General features: G+C 40.1%; 1 protein-coding gene across 6 annotated transcripts; it reads left to right on the forward strand.

Moving 5' to 3' along the window:
- Positions 1-1,614: 1,614 nt before the first annotated feature.
- On the forward strand, positions 1,615-26,777 carry LOC144940852 (uncharacterized). 6 transcript variants are annotated; one of them, XM_078867346.1, is made up of 14 exons: positions 1,615-1,713; positions 8,772-9,105; positions 12,114-12,194; positions 14,667-14,834; positions 15,130-15,300; positions 15,444-15,523; positions 16,052-16,783; positions 17,255-17,411; positions 18,596-18,658; positions 18,951-19,279; positions 20,273-20,365; positions 21,807-21,888; positions 22,648-22,760; positions 24,116-26,777. In XM_078867346.1, exons 2-14 carry the CDS (start codon positions 8,799-8,801, stop codon positions 24,329-24,331), a joined length of 2,592 nt encoding a protein of 863 aa, XP_078723472.1. In that variant the 5' UTR covers positions 1,615-1,713; positions 8,772-8,798; the 3' UTR covers positions 24,332-26,777. The 6 variants fall into 6 exon arrangements, with proteins under 6 accessions (XP_078723472.1, XP_078723480.1, XP_078723495.1 ...); XM_078867354.1 differs by lacking the exon at positions 20,273-20,365; XM_078867369.1 differs by lacking the exon at positions 15,130-15,300.
- The last annotated feature ends 830 nt before the right edge of the window (positions 26,778-27,607 follow it).

Genomic DNA, 27,607 nt, shown 5'->3' on the forward strand with positions numbered 1-27,607 from the left:
CTGAGCTCGTCGCTGCCTCACCTCTCGCCTCTTCCTGTATTTGCAGCGGAGCTCCGCAGATTTGGCGATTTTGACTATAAAAATGATTGGAATCGTATAGAAATGACATTTATAACACAGATCAGTGGAAAAATCTTAATATTTTTTTTCGTAACAGCTATTTTCATTGGAGTATGGCAGGTGAGGCTCTGCCTCCCCTGCCTCCCCTGACCGCACGTCCCTGCCCAGGGGCCACCATGGGTTGACTTGACTAAGATGACTGGCACCAAGCTGTTGCCTCCATACCTGTGCCAACCTCGCTGTATTTTATCCGCCCGGCACTCCGCTCGGTTGTTGTGAGCGTCGCTCCTTTGCCCTCCGTTGTTGTTTGGAGGGGCGAGTGCTTCCAACTGCCCATAATAGATGTTTTTGGGTTAGATCGCGTAAATATAAATGCGTCGTTAAACCCGACACCACCTGACACCACCCGACACCATCCGACACAGCCAATTAGTAAGGTTTGTCACTAGTTCAGCACACCGGTGTGTTGGAGAATAAACCCCACATGCCACCTACTCCAGTCTACCAATAACCTGGAACATTTACAGAGTTGTGGAGAAATCCTTCTGTTGTTGGAAAAATCCTCCCGCTTCGGGCACATTTATATTCATGCGATCTGACCCTCCCCAAAAAAATTCGATATTACTTATGGATATTGGTCGCGTAAGCCTACAGCGTGTTAAACTGCTTCCACAGGACCAGTTAAGCAGCGGTCCCTTCACAACGCTAACGCCAATACCAATATCCGCCATTCGTCGGATATTAGCCTGTGCCAGGCTAGGTGCCCAATTTGAGGCCACGTGAAGTGTCGAAGGCTCGCTGCTCGCAGGAGGTCACGGGATAGACCCAGCAGGTGCCATGGGTTGGCTGACTGAGATCTTTGCACCACCAGCTGTATCCCCCCTACTGTGCCAAATTGCCGTATTTTAACCGCCCGGCGCTCCGCTCGTTGTTGTGAGCGTCGCCCACCATGCCCCCTTCACCCCCCCCCCACTCATATTCCCCTTCCTCCTACCCAATTCCCCCATTCCCCTTCCCTCCCCCATTCCCCCCCTATCCCCCCTACATCATCCCCCATTCCCCCCCTCCCCCATTCTCCCCCTTGTCCCCGATTCCACCCCTCCCCTATCCCCCCTCCCCCATTCCACCCCCCTATTCCCCCCTCCCCTATTCCCCCCTCCCCTATTCCCCTTCCCCCCTACCCAATTCCCCCATTCCCCGTCCCTCCCCCATTCCCCCCCTCCTCCCCCATTCCCCCCCATCCCCCACCCCCCCAACATCATCCCCCCCCCCCTCCCCCATTCCTCCCCTCCCCCATTCCCCCCTCCTCCCCCATCACCCCATCCCCCCTACATCATTCCCCCCTCCCCCATTCCCCCCCTCCCCCATTCTTTCCCTCCCCCATTCCCCCCCTCCCCCATTCTTTCCCTCCCCCATTCTCCCCCTTGTCCCCGATTCACCCCCCCATCCCCCTAGATCATCCCCCATTCCCCCCCTCCACCATTATCCCCCTCGTCCATTCTCCCCCTCGTCCCCGATTCCACCCCTCCCCTATTCCCCTTCCCCCCTACCCAATCCCCCCCCCTTTCCCCGGGTCACGTGAGCGCGGCGCGAGGCTGCGACTACCCTCGCGCACTTTGCGAGGCAAAGCGGCGGCGGCGGCAGCAGCAGCAGGTGCGTCGAGCGCGGTTAATTTATTTTACAATATTAAGTTTGTTTTATTCCGGATAAAGGCGCGTGCAACCGTATCGCTGAGCAACGTTTGCAGCTATCGCGTTGAGTTGTTTGCTGGGTGTTTTTTTTGTTGTTGGATTTTTGTGTAATTTGCGTGACGACGATTAATGATCGCCTCATGTTGGATTTTGCAGTAATTTTGAAGGAGCCTCAACAGAAATTGAATTTCATAGCGCACTTAAGTCGTTGCTTCGTCCCCATTGGGTGGGGTTGCATCACGTGAGGGGCTGCGAGCCAATGGGAGGCGCGTATGGAGGTGCGGGTTGCCTATGCGCTCTAGGGAATGTTAGGGCGGTGCCTGGGAGGTGCGTCTCTATGGAGCGCTTTTTTGTAGCGGTTATAATTTGTACAACTCAATTTACGGGCTTTTGTTTACACTGATGGGTAACCCAACAAATGTCGTAAAATTATGCACACAATTCACGCCGAGTTTGGCGAGCTTCGTGTAAATTTGCATTTGCGATTGTTCATAAATGGGTCTTGGCTGGTTAAATGCAGAGGGCGCATTGGACAAGAGGCATTCGTGTACTAATACACTAATTTATTCGAGTTAAATAAAATAAAATCAAGACAAATTGCATGTTTAGAATACATTTGAGCATCGATGTGCTGTCGTAGCATTTTGAACTAAGCATGTGGATGTTTCTTATAATGTTTGTTTATTCAGGAATCCTGAGTTTTAACAACATTTTGGAATATTTGGCCATTTTTCACGCTCAAGATTGGATAGAAACGCGATGCTCCGTGAAAAGATTCACAACCCACTTGCTGTACTGCCGCATACCGAGCTGCGAAGCCCAGTGGGTTTGGGTGTTTGAACAGATTTGTGTGATCCGTCAGCCCGTGTCCCCAAAGTGCCCGATGGCAGATGTCAGTCACGGTACATTCGGGATAAGCTTTTTATGGATACCCAAGATGGCAAGTAAAGTAACGATAAAATAATATATATTGGCGGTTATGGATACTTACCGGTAGAAACGACCGCTTGTATACCTAAATGGTGAATTATCTCAATGATCAAATTATGATGGAATGGTGGTGCAGTGGTTAGCGCACTGCGAAATCTGTGCCATTCACCCGGCGACCTTTGAATCCGAATTTGATTTCCGGCCAAGGATGATCAAAGTGGTGTTTCCCCCTCATATTCGTGGGTTTTCTCCGGGCTTTGTTACAAAGGAGCTGGCCAATACAGGGCCTTCCTGAAAAGGTCTTGAGACTGAGTTGACGCATTCCTGAGTAGATGATGGCAATTGTTATACAGTCCACTTATTACTGTGTTGTAATTTTTTTTAATTGGTTTATGGTAATATGTTGTGTTACATAACGGTACGTGTGATTAAACATGTATAATGGACTATTTTAGTGTCACGTATCACGCCTTCAATTACTAGGTATTAATTGGACAACCGTGACGCAGCTTCTTTTGTTTGTGCGGGTACATCATTCTGTAGTTAATCAACATACACGATGCAAACCACTGTTCCATGATTGATAGGGTTCCACTGTGACTCCCTTTGTGAGCAACTAATGTCATAAATGTCTTGGCATTGCACTTTATTCAATTTCATTGCAGGGACACGTGCTTTTTTGTTTTGCAATTTGCAGATTAAATTCCATTTTCTATAATGAATAATTTGTTTCAAACCACTCAGCTTGAGCTATCCTGTGCTCTCTTCTTTATTGTTGTCTTATCTATTATAGATCAGGTCTTGCTTCTATCTAGATGAGGCACTGATGTCCACTTAGCCTCACACTTTAAGTCTAAGTTGTTGTCCCCCTATACTGCTTAATTCACAATCCATTTCCTTCCTGTACAAGCACAATCTCACTTGCTTATCTAGATTAATGTACTTGCAGAGTTTTAAATGCCTATTCTTTTCAGGTCCGTGAGATGACGCAACAATTATACTGGTAGGAACCTCCTGGTTATACCAGCCCACAGGGGATTATTGTGTCCGTCCGTCGTGCATCCAAAAATGGGAGGGGTGGGGCTGGGTGGAGAGGGGAGAGTGGGGAGGGGCTGGGTGGGGAGGGGCTGGGTGGGGAGGGGCTGGGTGTTGAGGGGCTGGGTGGGGAGGGTGGGGCGGGGCCGGCTTGTGCCCGCCCTCACAGTCGGGCATATTTGCGGAATACACCACGCCGCCATTGACCCTGGCCATTGACTGAGCAACCCAAAGTTCCTACCAGCTCCCTCCGCAGGAATGTGTTTTTTCTTGTGGTGCCCCGTCATCCTGGATTGGCATTACTTCAGATTTGTATTTGTTCACGATCTTTTTGCTTATATTTGTGGTGTGAATATGGGTGCTGTCACCGATTTGCACATCCAGTATATTCCCCGTTGTAGATTATCTTCACGTGATTAATATTTGACTCAGATTTAATATTGTGCATTCTATGCCATTGTGTATTGACTATGAAAGCGTTTTGGCATGTCCTAATGTCTAAAGTGATTCAGCCATAACATTCGCTAAGGAACTGCATTATTGCCATTAATATTAAATTGGCTCACTAAATGTTATCTATATAATAAGCTAATTTTATTTATGCTTTGCCAAGATGTACATTCTCTTAAATAAGTGGTATTTATGTTTTAAAGGAAAAACATAGCCTTGTTTCATAATCAAACACTGGATTACACACCAATGAATATATAAGGTTAGATTCGAGACATAAATTGTGTTAAGCCAGCTAAAGAGGTATGTTGTTACATCGCTATTTGTTGAATCAATTTGGCTTTAACCGGCAGGTTTTAAAAATGGTTTCATTTATAAACAGAATTGTTGCTTGTTATATAAGGTGGATTTATCTTTGTTCACATGGCAGGAGTGAAGGTCATATTGAAAAATTGTATTTCAAAATATTAGTTTTCCTAATTGGCCAGCTGTACAATTCCTATGCAAGTCTTCATTATAACCCAGACTGAAACATCTCTGAACTAATTATATTGAGGAAATGTATTTGGATCTGTTTGGGCATAATTGCTCATTAATGGATTTGTTGAAACCGTCAGGGAAAAAACATTTGGAACACCAATGTAGTATCTGAAAATCACCAAATTGCCATCTTGCTATGAATATGCAATGATAAAATCGGATTTTAATTGTTTTTATTTTTGAGACAGTTTTTATCCACATTGAAACATCCAGTCACAACATAACTGGTGTCTGCAAGATGAGTTTTGCAGTGGTCTCATCAGCAAAATGACAGCCTATGTAAAGCTTAAAGTGTAGCTCTGCAACTGCTTGCTGACCACTTCTGGTGGAAGGGCCTCCACTAGCTGGAGCTCAATATCCCCTCTACAGGGCATTTGGATTACTGTTCCACCCTAGCTAGACATCTTGGGAAAAGGTGGAAGTACCCACAATTTATCCCACCACACACGACCAGGCAATCTACCAACTGTGGTACATTTAAGAAATGTGCCCATGGTTTCTACTGCCCCACCAGGAGATAGAATAAAACTGGCAACCTTGTAAGCCCAATGTGCTAATTTGTTACACCACAGCAGCATTTTGTGCATATGGTGTATACTCCGTTAATTACTGTACAGCTGTTGATAACCATATTTTATGTGGACAACTGTGACAGATTTCCTCCTAAATTCAACTTTCATGTATTTTGCTTAAAACCTAATAGCGTAATAATTTGGTAATAATTCCAAGCAGTGCTAACATGCGCATCAGTTTTGTTTGCTGTACATAATCGAGTTATGTCCTTCCTGGAGTAAAATGTTGACTATGTGTAAGATTGTCTGCCTTACTGTATCTGTGCACGTTTGTGCGGGACGACAGTTTACCGCAAAAAACGGGAAGCTGCTATCAACAACACAAGAGGCAGAGTGAGGTGTACACGTGCATAATAACGTTTTTATTTCACACCTTTACACGTATTTTCACGTGGAATTATTACATTACTGTATAACAGGTCAAACAAACCCACTGGACAAGTCTACAAAACTCGTGTCATTTGTTTTGTTCATGAAAAAGGCATTTCCCATTAGTTTCCAGCATATTTTCTGTTGCCTGTTCATGTGTTGTGTACATGTCTCAAACGTTTATATTATAATGCTGTAAAAGTGAAATAAATCCATCTTGTTTTGCATATTGTTAGTGCAATCAGGTCTAACAAAGAAAGGACCTAATAGAGTGAATAAAATGTAAAGGCAGTGAACTAAACCCGGAATATTTGAATCTTACATAAGAACACGACTTGATTATTAAATTACACTAAGTGCAGACCATGTCTGGTTTTTTCCTTTGCATAACAGCAGTATGAAATGTCCCACTAATTGTATATGCATTTCCTATATGGGAAGTGGTTAATTTTATCAGGGGCAACCTGCTTCACGAATGCCCATATCTAAATCTCCATGCCGTGCCTTATAACGTCATTTTGTATCGACTATATGCAGTCTATATTCTGAAAATGCCATATTTCAGGTCATAGTTTGGAAACCTCCATTTTCCAAAGTCCCACAGTTCTAGCCTTTTGTGCAACTCAGCAGCGCTTTCGTAATTTTATTACTTGAAGTTATAAGTATTTATGTCTTTATTTGATAACTGCTGTAAAATGTATTTAAAAACTCTTAACACATTTGATTTGGGAATATATGTTCATGTTGTGCAGCTTATCTACGTATACACAGAGCATGGGACTTAAGATTAGACTTAAGATTGTAGAGTGTACTTTTGAAGTGACGTTTATTTAAGAAATGTCCAAAATAAAATACAGTAAAGTATTGTGCACAAATGTCACGCTGAAGTTCAGGTAAATATAATGAGCTGGGGGTGCAACATAATACAAAGCAAAGTGTGAAACTTTACTTGATGCATTGTCTATCATGGTATTTTGTTACATTTAACACTCATCACAATGTAATTATTAATATATTCGCCCTATAGTAACTTTGGTACAGTGCATTCAAGAAAAAGTCACTTCATGTTTGATAACACACCCCCGTACAAATATCTGTCGGATCAGTCCTGAATCAAGACAAGTAGGCATTGCATGAAGTCGTCGGATTGGTTGTTAATAGATTTTAACAAGTGCAAGTATTGATGCACCACTTTACTTGAATGTTGTGTGTAGTTTAAGATGGCAACACTAAGCTGTGTTATTTATAAGCTGTAGCCACATTACATCTACTAATTGTGCTATGAGAACATGAATTTTTACTAAGTAAAATACATTGGGTTATGGAATGTCATTTTCAGTTTCATTTCAGTTTCATTTATTTGGTATATTCCTGTGAGCCATTCAGCTCTTGAATCCGGTGCAACCGCAGGGATCAATGCCACTAACATTGTATAACACATTCCTGCGGAGGGAGCTGGTAGGAACGTTGGGTTGCTCGGTCAATGGGCAGGGTCAACGGCGGCGTGGTGTATTCCGCAAATATGGCCGACTGTGAGGGCGGGCACAAGCCGGCGTGAGTAGGTTAAACGTTGAATTTTATCAGGGCACCACGGGGTGACCAGCCCCCCCCACCCAGCCCCACACCACCCAGCCCCACCCTCCCCACCCTCCCCACCCAGCCCCACCCCTCCCATTTTTGGATGCAGGACAGACGGACAAAATAATCCCCTGTGGGCTGGTGTAACCAGGAGGTTCCTATCAGTATAACATTTATATAATATTTAGTCATGAATCTATCTTATAGATATTGAAGAGATCCAGGAAGTGGATATATATTCATGTCAGTACTGTAAAAGGTAAAGGTGCAGCCCTGCAATTGCTTGCTCATTCCACTGTAGGGAGTGGTAGAGAACCCCACTCGGGGGTATTGTGACCTATTCTTCCATGCTCGCCAGACTTTTTAAATCAATGGTAGTACCCCCACTTTACCCTACTACATGTAACCTTGCAGATCGACTCTTAGTTCCGTGGTTGTACAAAATGTATGTGATTTTAAAGAACATGTTTTTTGAATACACTTTACATTTCATTTAGTTGAATTGTACGCATATTTCATCAATATATTTTGTCACAGTGTTATCAGCAAATACAGGTTCATAATAAAGTTTAGGTATATGTTGAAGAGGTCAGATGATAAAATATGCTGGAGTTGAATGGTGGGTGTAGATTTACAGTTCGGAGAACAATTAACCCGAAGGGCCCATGCATAGATAAGCATGAACTGTCATTGTGTCTGACCGACATTTAACAGTTTATTTCCAACATCTGCAGGAAGAGTATTCAAATATATATTTTTAAAAACACTAATTTTAATAGCTTAAATTAAAAAGAAAAGGTTTGGAAATGCCCTTGATGAAATCTAAAGTGGAAAACGCCCCTCATAAAGCCAACATTACCTTTATGCCTTTAGTTGATTTAGCAACCTAATGTAATTGATAGTTTCCCTTATCTGTAAAAAATACATCCATGTCAGTAAATTATGTTTAACACAGCTGCACCAATTTACTAAGTATCTTAATTGTAAGAAAGATTAAGATAACAATGGCCCGCCTATTACTATGCAGCCTACTTACTGTTGCCAGCCTTTCTGGGATATTTGGCTGTCCTTGCAGATGGTGGAGCTGATTGATCCTCAATGTGAGAGGTTGATAAATCTACCATACATACAGCGGACAGAGCTCCCATGAGAAAATGTTTTAGGCTAATTGAGTCGCTGCATTAGTTATAACGAAAAGCACAGGTTAAAAGAGTTCATCACTTGCATATTTTCCATCCAATATGTTGTATATGCCACTTACATTGATATAATTTAAGTGAATTGCTTTTCAACTAAATGTTTCACATCTTGTAAAACTTTAGGTATACTTCTATTACATTTTCATATTCTAGTACAGTAGTTTTAATGTGGGCCCACAAATAAGTTGCTTATTTATTGTGTATGACTTATCTTGTGTTTTTAAGGTATCCACATTAGACCTGATATATTTTTGGAATAAAGACTGCCATTGTATTTTTTTACTTTATCCAAATGATGTTAAACTATATGCTTCTTTTTTAACCAGATTTTTTTGTTTTGGCTTCAGTAGGCAGAGCAGAAATCATTCGGTGACATGGCTGAAGACGGAAACTGGCAGCAGCTGCAGCACATGCATCAGAAACCCATGGACAGCAGCCCAGGAGCCTCACCACTGGGGCTTGCACCAGAGGGAGGCATTCTTCTGTCGCCACACAATGTCTCTGGAGCCAAGGAGCACGCTGTTGGCACACCTGAAGCACAAGAGAACAAGTCCATGCCAGAGACAGAGAAGAGTCCCGTCCATGAAAATGGGCACAGCTTTCCAAATGTTAAACAAAATGGGGTTGAGGGAAGCCTATCTTCAGTTAACGCAGTAACTCCATTAAAAATGGAGAACCAAGGTTTGTGCAGTGTTGGCCAGATCATTTCTTGGTCCTGGTTTGCTGCATATGTTACTCGTTAAACATTGCATCATATAATTGCTGCTGTCATGTGTTATAGCTAGTAGTTATTAAACGTCTACAAAAATGACATTGATCATGGGGAGGCTGTTAAATGTGTACGGCCACAATATTTGATTTCCACAAAATAAATTACACCTACACAGAGCGCTGCACATTGATGCTAACAGGGATTCTATCAGGCAACAGATAATTGCGTTTGATAACTACGGTAGGCTTGGCCTACATTTTGCAGTACTGTAAATGATTTGATTTGACTCGAGCGAAGCATCAATTTTAAACTTCACATAACAGAAATAACCTAATTCATATTATTTATAATGTAAAATTATGCACTTTCTATTGTTGGGTAATACAGCACTTACGTGCACTTCGTTGACTGTTTAAATGCTTTTGTTTGTATTGAGTCATGATTTGATTGGACCACAGGTTTTATGCGGTAGATGTGTTCCAAAAAAGGGGTACACAAAGCAAAATCCCACGAGGAGGGCCTACAGTATGCACACACTATTGTCCCACGTCCTACCGCAGAGCTTATGAGTGAATTCAAACCGCATAGAGCGATTTAACACGTAGGCTTTCGCGACCAATATTCATAATATAGGTTTTTGGGTCAGATAGCGTTATTTATAAATGTGTCGTAACCCTCCACCACCCGACACGGCCAAACAGTAAAAAATGTCACATTTTCAAAGGACAAATTAATTGACTTCTTTAGCCCACCGGTGTGCTGAAGAGAGAATCAACAGCATTTTAAAATTTCAACAGTGCGGCCTGGAAGCGTATTATCAAATAAATACAATTACAATTCCTTATAAGGGAAACAAATCCCAATGAATAACAATTGAATGATTACCCTCCTTGCCTCGAATCACTGCACCAGATTGAATTGAATTAAATGATGACATCACCCTGATGCTGCTCTATTTAAGACCGGAAGCAACAGGAGAGCTTCTCCATTCTTGCCCGATGAAGCTGATTGTAATTATCAGCGAAACGTCGTACTCAAATTTTAAAATGCTGTTGATTCTCTCTTCAGCACACCGGTGGGCTAAAAAAGTCAATTAATTTGTCCTTTGAAAACGTGACACATTTTTTATAAATAACGTGATCGGACCCAAAAACCTATATTATGCATAGAGCGAATTTTCCATCGAAATAGGTTGTCTGCGTGTATGCGAAATCGCACAGAACAAACCCGCATAAAGCGAGGAAAAACTACTCCCATAGAGACCCATATGCTCCCATAGAGACCTATAGGCTTACACAGATATCCACAAATTTACAGACTCAGATTTACAAAGCTAGGGAAACCTGTATTCCGTTAATTTACTATATATTTTAACATGTTATCAAACTCAGATTTGTATATGGCCTATTGTAAAAGCAAAATATGTTCTGTACAGGTCTAGATATTTCTAAGTTTAAGGAGCTTTTATAATGTAAAATGTACAGCTCTGTCAATCCACTGCTAGATGAAGGCTTTCCCAGGCCGTGTCAGTCATGAATGCCGTGTTGTTTGACCATGCTTCACCTATGCTGGTCAGTACGGGTAGGTGAAGGTTCAGATACATTTCGCCTTTTATGTTAGCCCGGGCATGAAATTTAACTTGGGTTTCCGGGTTCGTAATGCAGTGAGTGAACCATTACATCATTTCTCCATCCTTTTATCAGTCCATTTACACAACATTACATGCATACTGAGAATAAAATGTAGCTGGTAAAAGCTTATATTTTTTAAAGATAAACAATGCACAAAAATGTTTTTTTTTGCAAATTGTTCAAATATAGGGCAGTCGTTGCATGCATACTGTACTTTTGCTCAGAGTAACCTCCTTGAGGCTGCAGCTGACGTGAGCGTGCATTCATTACCGGCTCCCTTGCTGCTCTGCCAAGCGCTCCAGTTTGCTGGGGAGGCTGCTTTATTCTACAGTGGAGCTGCTGTTGCCATAGCAATGTGTTAAAAAACAGAGAGCTTGTAGACAGATCACGTGGGCCCACCCTGAACCAGACTGACCTCACTCGACATTACGGCTGTCTGCAAACCCCATTGGTGACCATCCTGCTGGGTTTTTTTTATGGAATTGGCTTCATGGGTCCCTAGTGTGCAGGCTTTGTGCTTCTCGGTTTGTGTCAAGCTGTGGTGCTGACTGGAGTTTTTTCAAAATTGAGGCACATGACACATCAACCTAGTTTATGTAGAGTACCATGTTGGTATGTGTGAATTATAGGCCACCTGCTCCATATACATTGCAAATAATCTGTAGTTGATTTATTCATGTAGACAAATCAATTACATTTTATTAGTACGACGATCATAAAAAATATAATGATTTAACTGTTGCATTTGGTTATTCTGCACATCAGCAAAATGCTGATTGTATGAATTAGGTCAGTGATGCCATCTCTGAATCAAATAATTCAGCCATTTTATTTGTATGCGCTACTTTCAATTTACATTTATAATTCATTTCACTGTTTCTTTTCCTCCAGTTACATCCAGTTTTAACCTGTAAAATAGTATTTTTTTTTATTACGTTTTTAGTCCTGCACAATTTTTTAAATCTGATCCAAAGAGTCACGTATAAAATGTCAATGGAAGATCCACCCATCATCGATGGCTAATAATACAACCTGGTAGTTTGACATTCATTGTGCCGATTTGATTACTCCAAAATGGAGATTAACTCCAAACATGACATGACAAGATATCCTGCAAATATTTATGTTTTATTCCTACAGATTTAGCATTAAGCCGACTACGTGGAATTATATGCCTGCTACGTTTATTGTGTGACGATTGGAGACTGCTGTAGTGGCATTTTATATAAAATAGTCCAGTGGATGGATCCACGCCGGGGTGAAGCAGCAGCACCACCTCGGCTGTATTGTTCCGCAGATAAATTGGGGACGCTCACCATTTTTTTCTCTTTTTGTTTCCCACCCAGCCACGACAGTGCCGGTCCACCTGCCACCATCACCACCACTGTCTCCTCCCCTGAACCTCCCAGCTGCCGGGCAGATAGACGGTAAGCAAGAGCTGGACCGTTGATTTTTGTTCGGCTGCAGAATTATATAGGTTCTAAATTTTATTTGTATCTCTTATATGCTGATTTTTTTTAATTGTAGTTAATGTAATATTTTTTGCATAAAACGCATGTATTATTTGTGTGCTTTCTAGCAATGCATTTCTAAAAAAGGATTTTTACTCAAACGTGAAAGCAATATTCAGCCATGTTTATTTGTTTTCTGTAAGGTTGCATGTAATAAAAGGAATTGCATAATTTTTTGCAACATTGATCATTTCACTGCAAAATATATAAATGTGGCTTTTGAAATGTTTATTTCAATGCAACCACATTGTCAATCCCTTAATTGTAATAACCACATGGTGAATTTTGCTGAAGACAAGATATCAATGCATGGTATGCCCATTGTGCAAAAGGGCGTGTTCCTTTTTTCGTATTGATGATCCACACTCTAGATCGGCAATATAATTTTGATCTAATGTTTGGTCAAGATCAAACTAATATCATTAAAAAAAATCACTTATTTATTTGCTAACGTGAGTCGAGATGTTTGTGAAATGAACTGCATGCTGGTGTGTTATTTTTTATATGTATACTCCACTCTGGCCTTTTCACCTCTTGAGATGAAGAATGATATAACAGTATCAGCCAGTATTGGAATCACCTGCCTGCAAATATATCATACATATACACACAAATAAATAGGTTTACCTTTCACATTAAATTATCAGATAGTATGATGGATGTTAAGTTGGGGACTATGTTGTCATTTCATTTTGCAATTGTTACCACTCAAGCAGTCTTTAATATTTAGTTTGACCTCAATCTCATTTACCCTCGAATATAAATCACCCACTTATTTCAGATGTTATATTAGCAAGGTTGATCCTCTACAGGAATCTAGATCGAACTGCAGTTTCCTCAAGACATATGAACCTTATGGCGGTACCCCGGGGTACCATAGTATCCCGGTTCTCGCATAATGTCCGTGATGCAATCATTTTTAGTCTGTTGATGGTCGGCGATGTGGTAATCGAGGCATCTCGACGAGCTGTACACGATGCACTATTAATAGTATAATTTTTCGATAACGAATTTTTTATGCTAATATTTAGCGTTTCGAAATCGCGGAGTAGCACTCATTTCGGATTGATTGGTACCCCAGTCGCAGAGTTAAGTACACCCCTGGAAAGAATAGTGTCCCAGAAATAAAATATTAAATTGCCTTGGCCATTTTGTATTGTTTTGTACCCCGGGGTACCGCCATAAGGATCATATATAGTGTATTTACCAAGTTAATTAAGTTTTATGCAGGTATTGTATGCTTCCTATTTCAGTCAATTTGTGTGCTTAATAAAAGTCGAATGTTTACCATCACTCTTTGGTTCTTTCGGTAAAGTCACGTAGGTAGAAAATATAATAGATCACGACGTTTCGATCGCCACACGAGAAATCGTCTTCAGGTGGGAGAGAGAAACAGGCTGCTGAAACAAGTCTTTATATATAGACTTTTCTACCTACGTGACTTTACCAAAAGAACGAAAGAGTATGGATTCCTGCAGTCACGAAAGCTTCAAATCAAGATTGTTTACCATTGGTTTATATTTTAACGTTGAAAACCTTGACCTCACTCTTGCACATGCGTTGACTTGTGTGTGTAGCAATAAAATACTGCTAAATTAACTTTTCAGCACACATGCACCAGCTTAAACCCATCTTTCAATGCTCTCACTTGGAAGCATAAAGGACGTGGCCAAGAAAATAAAGCATTTTCTTAGCTAAAAATTACATCCTGAAAACCCTGGCATTTATGTCGGATTGTGGCATTGCTTCTTAACTGTTTTTCTAATCTTAGATCTAACATTTCAAAAAATATTTTCTAACATGTTTACTTGTACAGTCATTAGATAGGTCCTATGCAAGTGTGTTTTTTTTCTCATCAGAACTTCCTCATTATCAAGTAATATTGTGATTAAATCTTGGCACATTCATGTTCCTTATTTTTATTCACGAGTTTAAACGATGACCGTATATGGCATCCATATGTATAAATGTAGAGATGTTGGAGGTCAGTGTGCAAATTTAAAATGTAGGTAAAATCCAACCTGGTGTTTGGCTTAGCCAAGATTGTTTCTGAAAAAAAAAACATAAGGTCAAAACATATAGAAAGCTCACCATATTTAATTCAAGAATGATGCCTTTTCATTAATAATGTATTTTCAGCATCTTTTCGTGGCATCAGCATCATCAGCCATTGTCTCCACTGCTGAATAAAGACCTCTGCATGCCATTTCTGTCCCTTGCGCTGCCATAGTTTGCATTGCCATGTTTTTTTTTCTCCCAAATACGGTAATGCACGAAGGTGCTGGTATGTGCGTTGCATATTAATTGACTAAGATTTAATTTTAATGCATTGTGGGTGTTTGCACTGTCACGTGGTCCTCATGGTCCACCACTCGTGTGCCCATGTAGACGTGTCTGTCAGCAGCCCAAGCACTGAGCTAGGTGTGCAACTGAGCCCAGAAGAACACATAGAGGCGGTTCTTTTGGAGACTGTTCAGGCAGGACAGCCACTTAAGGAAGCTGAGCTCTTGGGGGAAGTGGAGAGTCCTGAACAGCTGTCCCATGTGTGGCAAGAAGGTGTGTCCTTTTGAAATATACCAGTCATGCTCTCTGCAGCAAAGGGACTTTGTTTTTAAAATATAATCGTTTTTATTCTGAGGTATCTTCGATTAAAATTGCCCGGGGCAAGCTTTCTATTGAATGTTTTCATTCCATATGTACAACCACCGCATTGTATGTGGTGGTTTAATTTGTTTCCTTTCACTGTGTACTCATTTTATACTTGACCATTGTTTTGTGCATTCTCGTAAGCTCATTGTGATTCCTGAATGTTGGTGTTTTTTTCCTATGACCCTTTTATGATGTTCATCAGACACATTTGCCACTAGCTCATCCATAAAAGCAGAAGAAGAAGAAAAGGAGCTGCAAGATAAATTAGAAAGTGTGCAGGTTTTTCCCACTCGTATAGCAGCAGAGCACGCTGTCGAGGCCTACACCAAGGATGATGCAGGGAGCCCTGAAGATCCATCACCGCTAGAAAAAGGTCTGAGGTGCTTGCTGATATCGTCAGATTAATGGATCCGGTGTTTAAATTTACTTGATATATTCGTCAATAAATCCTCACGTATGTTCCTCAAGTGTATAAAGAAAAAAAACCGTTTAAAAATGCATTGTTGTTCCCCACAGAGAGCAGAGCTCAAAGTGAAGTGGTTTCTAAAGATGCATCCATTGAGGAGCCAGCCTTGAGTTGTTCCGAAACAGAGAAGGTATAACATCAATATCTGCGCTTGTAGAAAGCATTATCAATATATTCATTTATTATTAAAGCAGGGATCTTTAGCCACATCCAATGGTTCATGCTAACTGATGATAAACTGCCCACCACCAATCCATTTCTACTTACATATACATTTTTTAAGTTTGAATATCATATTCAGTGCAAATCATACTATTTTATGCACATATTACAACACATTACTTGATAATGTCCACATAATATAGATGTATATTTAACAAAAAATTCAGCCGTTAATATTTCCAGATGCTGCACATTGCATATCGTGTAAACGTTTACATTCATTATTTAAAGGCTCAGATTCACAACTTGTTAGGGAAAACGTAAAATTAAAGCCCACATCTCGTGTTGTTTTCTTTTATGTACAATGTTGTTTACTTTGAATAGTATTAGTTTAAATTATAATTTTTGCTGTTAATTTCATTTTTGTATTTTGTTGTTTTAATGACAGTGATTACTTTCATTTTTTGCATGTTTTTTGGTTTACTTTCCTGTCAAGACAACAGTAGCAAAGACCTCTGCTCCTCTTGCAAGTATAGATTTAGTCAAACCAAGAAAGTATCTCAAAGGTTCTTTAGCATCAAACAAAACATCCAGAAATTGCTCCACCTTATTTTATTCATCAAAATTGCCAATCACCCAGTTGGACAGTAAATCTTCTCAGACATTAGCAAGTTCAAAAGTGTCAGAAACACCCACCAGTAGTAAAAAACTGATCCCCAGTTCAAGAGATAAGACATCTATAAGGCCACGATTCTCAGCAAATGTTGCATCCACTAAAACTCCAGCAAAAACATTGGATTCAACTGAAAATGCAGAGCCGACTATATCTCTTATGAAAAATACTCCCAGTGTTACACCTGATAGACAAAAGTTGGGACCTTCAAAAACGAATTCTAACAAAAGTAGGCCAAAACAAGTGTTTGATTCGGCAGAGTCCGTGATAAAAACCACTGAAAAGCGTGAGTCGATAGGTAGTACACCTGGAAAAGTGCCCCTTAATAAACCTGCAGATGTGAAAAATATTTCAAGCTACAAATCTAAAGTATTTACTGCAACTCATCTAGCGAGCCAATCTGAAAGGACTAGACCCGGCACTGCACCTGAATTTAGAAGAGATTTAGGTGCAAGTCCTAGAGCTGCCACCTTTTCTAAACTTTCAACCACTTTCACAAGAAATACATCTGTAGCCATTAGACCTACATCTGCCAGCATCAAAGTTCACACTAAGGTAAGGAAAAAAAGCTGAAATCACATTAAATATGCTAAAACCAAGGCATGGGCCACCACATTATTAATAGGAACATTTGTGACAAAGTGACTACACATAGTTTGTATTATCCTCTTGAGTACAGAGTTTGTGAAAAAAGAGTTTTTAGTATTAATGCTCTTTTTACTATTTGGGTACATTTGATACGGATATCATTTTTACATTTATATGTTTAACTTTTTATTCTATTTAGAAACCAATCATGGATGAAAATGCATACTATTTTACTACAGTTATTAGTCTTGAGCAGCAGTTGCAATTTTTAAACATTATGAATACATATTATGAGTGCTCTAATGTTTTTATCACGTTTGGTTTTTAGAAAATGTTAGAAATTATGTTTTGTCTTTTTATCATTAACATATACATAATACTCTACCACGTATATTTTAATAAAGAACTTGTTTTAATATAAAACTAATATGTGGACAGGTTGTAGACCTCAAAAGCCCACTGAAGAGTCCAGCCACGTGTCCAGACCCATCTGCTGCCAAGCCATCCTCATCCCCACCCAGTGCTGTGAAACCAAAGACCGAACCAGCTGAGCTCAAGTCCAAGGCTCCCAGTTCTGGCATCCCAAAAAGAACTGGTGGGTCATGTGGAGAAGTGAATATTTGTGGATTTCGGTACACCTCCAGTCTTATCCTACACTTGTCGACTGGACATCTGTACAAAAATAGCTTTATAACTCATCGGATTCCTCAAGTATAAAGACATATTCTGATTCTGTATATTGACTGTTCAAAGTGATGTTTCCTCGTTAATAAGGAAGGGAATGATAAGTGCATGTAAAATACCTCGTGCTATTTTACATGCACTTGTTAAATACCTCGTGCTATTTTACTGACATTTTAGCGTCTGCAACTTTTATTTTGGTTTGTATAGAGATACTGTATTTTAACTGTTTTAAAATATAACAAACACCACAGTATTACATTTGTAAAGGTGACAGCTTGTTTTATTGTGGCCTATAATCTTGATTGCTGTCCTATAAAAAGAAAAAAAAAATTGATATTTGAAAACAAGTAGGTTTGTTGATCATTAAATAATTTGTAGAGAATATAAATAATGTGAGGTCAACAGTGTATAGCTATTTTCATATTTTTTTTACGGAAACTAAATTTAGAATGGGTACATAAGCTATTTGCTCTGCCTTTAAATGTGATTTTTTTTAAATATCCGTATTTTGCCTAATTAAAGAAATATTATTAAATGCAAGTCTTAATATGGTGGTCACCCACCGTAGCCATGTGACCACTACAGTCCACTGGAATGAATAGGGTGGGGAAGGAAGGTTAAGCACAGTGGATAGGAGTTGCAAATGACAAAAACCTCCTGTCACAAACTCATGGTGATGGAGAGATGCGACAGAGGGAGATACACAGAGATAGAGGGAGACGAGTAGAAAACGAGTGATACAGTGAAACACGGACAGAAACGGCAAGCTAAGATGGAGAGACAGACAGGGTGATGGAGACTCAAGAGAGTGAAAGAAGGACGGAGCCTGGGATGGGCACAGACATCAAACACAATAGGGAGAGACAGAGAAAGTGAGAGGGAGATGGGCACAAGTAAGAGTGAGAGGCAGATGCTTGTCAGTTTATTGAAAAAAATTGGAATTGGTACCTTAGACACCTTATAGATTGAGCCAATGTCAATCCTGCTGGTCATCCTAATACATTTAGTGTCTTTATTATTTTGCAAATTACATGGTATTTTAATGTTACAGTGATTTTTTAAAGACTTATAATGTACCTGTATATCTCAAAACAGATCCCAAGCTGGCTGACCAGAAGAAACTCGATTCTATACAGCAGAGGTCCCCGAATGCTACAGGTGAATAACCAGTCGCATCTCATAGTTTTGAAGAACTTTAGTTGCCTTGACCTGTTTATATAAATATTAGTTTGATTTGTTACTGGGGAGAAGGGATGCACTGTAAGATAATGTTAAGCAAATTTCAATACTTGTAGCTCACTGATGTGGTTTCAGGTTGTACCACGTGTTGTTTGACTGTCTGATATTTTGCTCTGTGTGCTGGGAGCTTGATTTCCAAAAAATAAATCTGAGAGCTGTATGGTACAACTGTGAAAACCTACATCGTATAAATGCTTGTCTTGGCCAACAGGGGCTATGTCTGTTCGAGCCAAACCTACGTTCAACAGAGACAAAGAGGAGAAGAAGGATAAGGGGAGTGGCATCACTACACCCACCACACCAGGGACCCCAAAAACAGGGGGCACCCCTGGCAGCCGCTCACGGGGTTCGGGCACACAGCCTGCTACACACCGCGTTGGCGAGAAGCGCATGGTGGCTCTTGTACGCACACCGCCTAAGTCACCGGGGTCCTCGCGACAGACGCGCCCCATCACTACCGCCCCTATGCCTGACCTGAAGAACATCAAATCCAAGATCTGTTCCACCGACAACATGAAACATCAGCCCAAAGGAGGCAAGGTGTGTCATTCTCTGTTGCTGGTGTAACAAGTGTTTGAATTGATCATGTGATGCTTCATAAATGTGCTCATTATTCACCATACATGAGGTTCTTCTGAAGACTTTAACATGTTTTGGAAAGCTGCTCTTGGTATTTTAAAATATGGCTCCATAGATGTTTTTTGCCATGTACTTTTTTTCTGATAGCATGTTTGGGAACGAATAATTTAAAATACCACACCACTACAGAACCTTTTTTGCACATTCAGAGACGAGAAAAACCCAAATCAGAATACTAGTGCAGGCCAGAAAACGAGTTTCAAACAACACACAGGGATGTGTGAAAAGTACAAAGCCTCTGTGCATATGTAAAACTATCTGCAATTCCTGAAGAAATGTATTCTGGTCCTCTTGTCTTAGGTCACCTTAAAAAGAAATGTGAGAAAATGTGAGCGATTGACAGGCAGGAGTGATATGGAGGTGTAAAATTGTGGACTGGTTTCTTTATTATTAGGACTCGTCAGCATGGTATAGTCACATGCTCGCCAATGCAAATTCTGCATTTGGACACCATATATGTGTTTTTCTATATTTGGTTGGAGTGTGTGTGTGATTTACACCGTATCTGTGGTTTCCAGAGGCAGTGAGCATTGGTGACTATAATATACTGATGAGTCTTAATGATGATGAAACTGGTCCATGATTTCCATATCTCTGTCTCTGCTGCCTGTCAGTAAAATTTGTTCAGATTTTTTTTTCATAGTGCCTTACGACAAGAGGACTACAATACACCTCAAGAAATACTTATGGTGTTTGCATATGCGCCCACAGGCTGTGTAATTTACACCTATTTGTGTTTTTGAAACATCAAGAGACAATGGTTACAGTAATTTCAGCTTTGGCGTTTCTGTTTTTGTACAGTTGTATTACCTACGTGGGTGATGTTAGCATTTATATAAAGGCATGAACACAGAAGCCCACTCGAGGTATGCCGCAATTTGTTTAACTTTTCAGGTCAAGATTGAGAACAAGCCTTTGGACGTCACTCATGTTGTGTCAAAATGTGGCTCCAAGGACAAGATCAAACACGCCCCTGGTGGTGGGAATGTATGTGCCTCTGTTGTCAGTCCTGGCATTACGTACCTATGTGACGTGAAAAGTGGCTTATTATTACTTAAAGAATTATAAGACGTCAGTTTTACTGTTGCTTAATGTGTCGTGGTCATCATTTGCAGAAACATTTCCCCAGTGTCACCCTTGCCAGTTCAACAGTGGCACTCAAGATGCCAAGTTGTTTATTCCTGAGGCCATAGCACCAGCCCCTACAGAGGGGAGACACAGGCACAAGTGATGCGGCGTATGCAGCATTATATCCGGCAAAAGTATTCGTGGTTCAAATCATCGCTGTTTGGTGGCAAATTGCAGATGCCCGGCTATTGCTAATTGACATGCAAGAGTAGGGATGCATTCACTAAACCACACGCTTCTGACTTGCTTAGGTGGTATTTGTAGTGATTGGCACCATAGGTGCATTTTCCCGCTGCGGTGGTCGTGTTTTAGGCCAATTGTTGGAAGTTGAAGCCAGAATGTTAAGATTTGGTGTGAAATGGCAGAGGGGGGCAACTTTTGGAAGGACAGTTGTGAAGACGGTTCTCCACTCACTCCCAGATGAGAGCTCTGGAAAGGTTTTACTGTTTCGCCAAATTGACGAGGGTGGCAGTGATACGGAGGGGAAAATTGTTTTTTGCATCACTTAAAATGTCAAAACTCATTTATCACACTTGTTGCTGCCATCTTTGCATCCCACCCACCTTCCTGGAGAGATATCTGGGGTGTGGTGGCTTCTCCAATCATCTTGTGGAAAATGGGAAACAGGGTACAATTCCTCCAAGTGACGCTTGCCTATTTGTGACCATTCCCTATCTGGCTGGATTTGCTGGTTTCAAATGACCGAGTCATACGCACATCAAGGTCGGGAGGTAGAGGACTGCACAAACTGTGGGACGAGACAGTGCAGAAGTGTAAATTGGAAAGTTACCGAAATTATAACATTTTGTTTTGCGAGATTGTCTGGGAGTGCATCTGAGTTCTGTTAGCGATGGTGGCAGTGACGTGTGGGAAATTCGTTTTTACAACATCACTGAGAGAAATATTACATATATCATTTGATAGTTAATCAATTACATCTGTATTCTAGTAATGCATATAATTACCAAAATATATGCTCTGCTGGTAATACATGTGGTTACCATTTATATATTTGTAAATGTGTTTGGACTGCCATTGTATTGTCATTAAACTAACACCTGTCCCAACTAACATTTCTGTATTGAATAACGCACATTTTGCTCGTAAAAGCATTTAAGATACTATGCTATGATTAAAATGACTTTTTCTGTATTATACTGCAAGTCCATGAATGTACTGTAGTGTGGTATTGCAGATATTGTTTTATGTGTTTGAATTTCTGTGTTATTCAAAGTATTCATGTTTATGTGTATTATTTGATTGTTCTTAAACCTGAATGTATTCTTTGTTTAAACTTTAGGTCCAGATTGTCAGCAAGAAAATTGACTTAAGTCATGTGACATCCAAATGTGGCTCAAAGGATAATCTTAAGCATAAACCTGGTGAGTGCTGGTGATATTACATCTTATCCATCTGTAAGTTCAAATACATTTGTCAAGTAACATTTACTTAGAAATAAATTATTCGCTGAAATATGTTTCAATCATTTAGATAATGTATATTACAGTTTTCGGAATTGGTTTTATTCCTGTGCTATGGAATAAATTAGATATAACTTTGTATGAAATGTAAATTAAATTAACTTGATTTCTTGAAACACACCTGAAACCAAGGTGTGAAAAAATGAATTGTCATAAAACTTTTAATTGATGTATTTGTCTCTTGTAAATTTAATGGGTCAAAAAAGTGGAAAATTACAGAATATATTAAATTATTCCTTATGTCCTGTGACTGAGCAATACATCAATCAAGCATGAACTTTTGTTCACAGAGATGGTTCTGCTGTGATTGTAGTCACATGGTGACCAGTGTTTCAAAATACTACTGACTTCATGTAGTTTTCTTGCTACAGGTAGATATGTAGTCCTAGCCTTTGTTCAGAGAAGCTTTCAAAGATAACGTGGCTTTGATCAGTACATAGCAAGAACATATCTGAGTGGATATAACTTAATTTCTACATTAATTTCCTCCACAGGATTATCTTTTGGCAGTTATGATACAGCTATTTTACGCAGTGTGATGTTTAATTTTGTGTCGACACTAAGCGTTTGTGCTCCAATTTATGAGGACATTGGTGTAATTTCTATTCAGTGAATTAGGCAATTTGAAACGGGTTATAAGAAGGCTCATTCTTCTTGCAGGTGGCGGTCACATTTCTATTGAGAACCACAAGCTGGAATTCAAGGACAAGGCCCAGTCGAAGGTTGGCTCCATGGAAAATGTGGATCACATGCCTGGTGGGGGCGTTGTGAAGGTAGGACAGCTCCCTTAGTTGACCAGGATGTCTTTACTTACAAATTAGTTTTTTTTTATCAAAAATGTTTGCATATATACTTTGCTTAATTTCTGATTAAAGTTCTGTACGCATTACAAAGCAAATTTTCTGTGGTTATACATAAAAATAATAATATGGGAGAATTCCAAATTGAATGGTGGACTGTCATCTGAAAAAATGACATTTTTTTCAATTTTATTTTTAAAAGCATACCCTCATCAAACTTGAATTTGGAAATTATTTTATATAAACGTGAGCTTTTCTTTTTTCGATTGTTTTCACTTAAAAATTCGTGTTGTACATTTCATTTAGCTTTCAATTTTCATGCCCATTTTTGTTGTGTTTTTACCATGCTATTGTTTCATCTTTTGCAAAATAACGTTTTTATTTTAAAAGGATATGAAAGATGAAGAGTTAACAGTAGTTGAAACAATCATTGTTCACTCCACGTATTCCGAGGATGCTGAGGCAGAGCAGAGTCACACATAATGTAAGTATTAGAAAAATATATTTAGAAAATGCTTATTTTATTATTAAAATAGTAGGGGTTGTTCGGGGGTGCCGATGGCGCCCCCTCACAACCATTTACGGCCTTCGACCAGGAAAGTCACAAAAAATTGCACACGAACAACGCATTCACGCAAGCACCCGATGCTCCGTTTTGAAGTTTTAAAATGGAACGTCTTTGAATTGTATTATGTTTTGAATTAGATCATTTTATTTCTTCACTAAAAGCTTAAAAATTTTACATCTGGAAGACTATATTGAAAAGGACATTTCGTGTTAATTTTCTCTCGTCGTCAAGTAGATGGCCTTGCTGGGGGTTCGGTTTGATGCGGACTTTCACCTGTTTGGGATTGCGGGATCGAAATAAGGCGACATAGAGCTGGCCGTGCGAGAAGACTGCCGTCTGCAGATCGATTCCAACGTAATCGAACGTCTGACCCTGCACCTCCATCGTTCATGCAGGGGGCGCATAAGTTTGCAGCGACCCTGCATGAAAACGACGGAAAGTGCAGCGTTCATCACAGATAAAGTTGTGCGCTTATATTAGAGTATACTCAATAATGTCATTGCATTGAGAAACCTGGTAAACAAAAACTTCAACCAGCTTTACAAATGCACTATCTTTTCTATCATGAAAATGTGCACCCTATTGACAATTTACAAAATATACAGCTCGTAAAACAGAGTGGTGACTCACTTTGCAAGAAAATAATAGGAACACTTCCATTATGTTTTATCAATCCATTCATAAACCATTTCATTTCTCTAGTTCATTGCATGTGGCACGTTTCTCCTTGCCTCCGTAATATGAAGCGTCATCCTTGCAGATTGAAAGCCACAAACTGAAATTCCGCGAGAGTGCCCGAGCGCGAACGGACCATGGTGCCGAGATTATAACTGTGTCGGCAAACGACTCGATGGGCGGCTCCCCACAACGTCGCCACTCCAACGCCTCTTCCACCGGCAGTATAAACATGGTGGAGCCACAGCTGGAGACACTGGCTGACGACGTCACAGCTGCCCTTGCCAAGCAGGGACTGTGATCTGTTCCACAGCAACACGAGTATTTACACATGCACGCACACACCATCACACATTCGTGCAAACCCATACAGCAAGGGAAGTCTATTGGAATAGTATTGAGCCGCATAGCAAGTGCTATAAGTAGTCAACACGTGTTGAAATATTTACACGTCACAACTTCCAGTGCTGATGGGTATACAATGTAAGTGTATTTATTTGCACCATTTTGCAGCCTGCTTACATGTGCGCATTGACAATGAACTGGTTGCAGCGTTGTGCCTATTGGCCACATTCTTCTCAATGCTGCAGGCAACACCAATCACGCAGCTTAGCACAGTAGTTGGATGTGGCTGCTTTATCTTCACAGGGTGTGATGCTTGCTGGCATCTGTCTGGCCCATGTAAACAGGTCTTTCGATATTCGCAAATAACATGGTTGAGAAGGTTGTGTGTATACATTTAATTTATAGCATGACAATATGGTTCTGTGAAGGCATGGTTACCCTATGATAATCAAGTGCATTAAGAGCCGTTCTAACATGACACGCCCTGTGCACTAATGCACTATCACAAAGTATATTGCTCTGATGTTCACTTACATGCCATTTTTGTTTGCATATTGTAATATCATGCATACCATTGGCTGCAGATCGCTTACAGGGATGCATTACTTGGGCTGTGGGTATTCACACAAATATGGTAGAAAACGTGTGCAGCATGTTTTATTCGGAGGTGGAATGGCATCCTTTCATTGCTGCTATTTTATAAGTTTTGAAACATGATGACAATTGAAACAGGTATGGGAAAGCAACATTATAGGTTGCAGACATACGCTTAAAGTACGTGTGAAATTTGAATGCATTGTATTGGGTGCAGAACAATAACATCGAAAAAGTGTTATCTACCGGTGGAAAAACGTGCATTTATAATAACCTTTTAACTTATTAGCTAAGGCAGTATACTATCCAGTAGGTAAGCAAACATGAACCGTGTTAGTAGATGTTAATATTTCGTTGACGCTTACACGTCAGCAAATCAGTTGAAAATTAGTTTTAAAAGGGTAGTTGCCAATTTCACGTATTATAGTATGAGCGAAATGTAGCCATGTGTCTACAGTAATGAATTTATAGCTGATAAATCGTTGTTGCCATCTTTAAATGAAGGAAAAATCTGATGTTCTGCATGTATGTAGTAGTTTGTGGCTTTTTACTGTTAGATTGGTATGGCTGTAGCTGAGTGGGGTTAACATTGTGTGCGTCATGTCATTTGTGGTGCTGTTGTGTAACTTGCCGTCAAAAAACTGCACCTAACAAGCCACATTGAACAATCCTATTTGTAGTTATTACACATAATCACTTCATTCTAAACATGATGCAGTTTAGCATGGAACAACTATAATATTTGACTGATCTTGAGTGCCGGCTCCGTGATTAGCCTATGTTGATTGTGTGGTGTAGGTTTGCAGGCATTCTCAACCATAGTTCTGTAGTCATTTAAACAACGAGATGGAATACGCATATATTCACACGTAGTTTTTTTCGTTTGCCATACTTTTTTAAATCAAATGAAGAATGACGAGGGTAATAGTACGATGTATATTGTTTTGTTGAAATGTCATATTTGGCCATTGTATGAGCTCTTATTTCCGTTTAATGTAATTCATGTACACTGGAAACTTACATGTCGATCGGTGGACATTGTATGATTTACGAAAGCGCAGTATGAAACATTCTGTGCTGAAATACATTGGTACGACCCCACTGTTAGACATGTTGAAATGAATTGCAGAAAATTTGCACAACCAAGTTATCCAAACAATATTTAAAAACATCAATCGTGATTTCATGTTCCGATAAAGAAGAAGGGTGATGGGATGTGGGTGCAGGGTGCGTGATTTTGGATTGTAGTAACGTCTCTGCTTTTCCACCATAATTTGTCACATGAAGGCATCCAGTCTGGAGAAAAAGAAAATTGTCTGGAAACAAGGTTTACAAAGTATATAACGTATACACAAGCAAAAGTCAATTTAACACTGCATTTGCCTGATTATGCTTTCACTTCAGTAAGCACACTGCGGGCAACTTCTCAAATCTTGCAACCGAAGCAAATGCCACAGGTTTTGTAGATTCCAGAATGTTTTTAGTAACAGACAATAAAGGGTGGAATATATTGTGAAGTAATACAAGGTGGAAAAATGGAGTTCATGTACCACATTAGGCTACAGTTTGCTTGGCGAACAGCTGCCCAACGCGAGTATGTTAAGGGAAAACGGCGATTGGAGTCGAGGACGGTTCTAACCCTTCCCAGGAAATGTGAAGAAACCGAAGTGCTTACTGTGAATTGGATTATCTGCGTGCACAGTGACTATGTGGCTTTCCCATTTTGCCGTGTGATTTTATCCCAGTTATTTGCACTTGTTTTAATTAGTGTGGCTTTGTATGTTTTGAAATAAAGCTGTTCCTCCACCTCACGCTGTTATGGTGTGGTGTGCAGCTTCACATCTGGTCTTACACGTGCGAGGCGATGCAGATGTACATGTAAAGCACGTTTGTTAATCCATTGCTGGATCAGTGCTTCTCCACGCCGTTCGGGTTATTTGACCATACTTCACCACCTTGGTTAGTGCTGATGGTTGAAGATGGAATATAGAACAATCGATTTTAGTGTTTGCATTGCCCACGGCCTAATATGTGCATAACGGTTTTCCATTAAAGCAAATCTTGGCTCAAGCCTGCTTAGATTTATAGGTCTGATGGGAACGGGCGTATTCCGAGTGATTTGGTATTAAGCTAACATGGCATTCGCTATGCTTTTGAACTGATAGATATATAGTTAAGACATTTGAAATGTCATGCCAATGTAGATGCATGGGTTATTCTGTGATTACAATTGTGGCGAAGTATTCAAAAGTTGCAGAGGATTTGTGTTTGCTTTTCCACAGGTGTAGTTAGTAAAATGTTAAGTTGCGTCTTACTTTGCATGCGATTAATATTGAAATGCTAAGACAGCAATGAGCAAACCAAAACGCTCAACCCGTTCAGATAATGGGAACAGTTAACACGCGCTTCGAAAAAAAATCCACTGCTTCCCCCTAGTGTTAATTATTGAGTACTCGTGCCAGACTGCGTTGTGGATCTTTGCGTGTACCACGTGACAATGTTATCTTTTTTACTGCGGTGCTTTTCAACGTGGTTGACCATACTTCACTACGTTGGTCATTGCGGGTTGTCCGGATTCATGGCTTTTATTAAAAAAGAATTGGGCCATCAATAGCTAAACTAAAATAAGGTGTTACCT

The sequence above is a fragment of the Lampetra fluviatilis genome, chromosome 2 (assembly GCF_964198595.1).
Source record: "Lampetra fluviatilis chromosome 2, kcLamFluv1.1, whole genome shotgun sequence".
Taxonomy (NCBI): Eukaryota; Metazoa; Chordata; class Hyperoartia; order Petromyzontiformes; family Petromyzontidae; genus Lampetra; species Lampetra fluviatilis.

Bases quoted from the DNA above. Each gene is read 5' to 3' on its own strand.
- LOC144940852 (XM_078867346.1), top strand. From the start codon at position 8,799: ATGGCTGAAGACGGAAACTGGCAGCAGCTGCAGCACATGCATCAGAAA. The intron at 9,106-12,113 runs GTTTGTGCAGTG...TTTCCCACCCAG, and splicing joins ATTAAAAATGGAGAACCAAG to CCACGACAGTGCCGGTCCAC. The intron at 12,195-14,666 runs GTAAGCAAGAGC...GTGCCCATGTAG, and splicing joins AGCTGCCGGGCAGATAGACG to ACGTGTCTGTCAGCAGCCCA.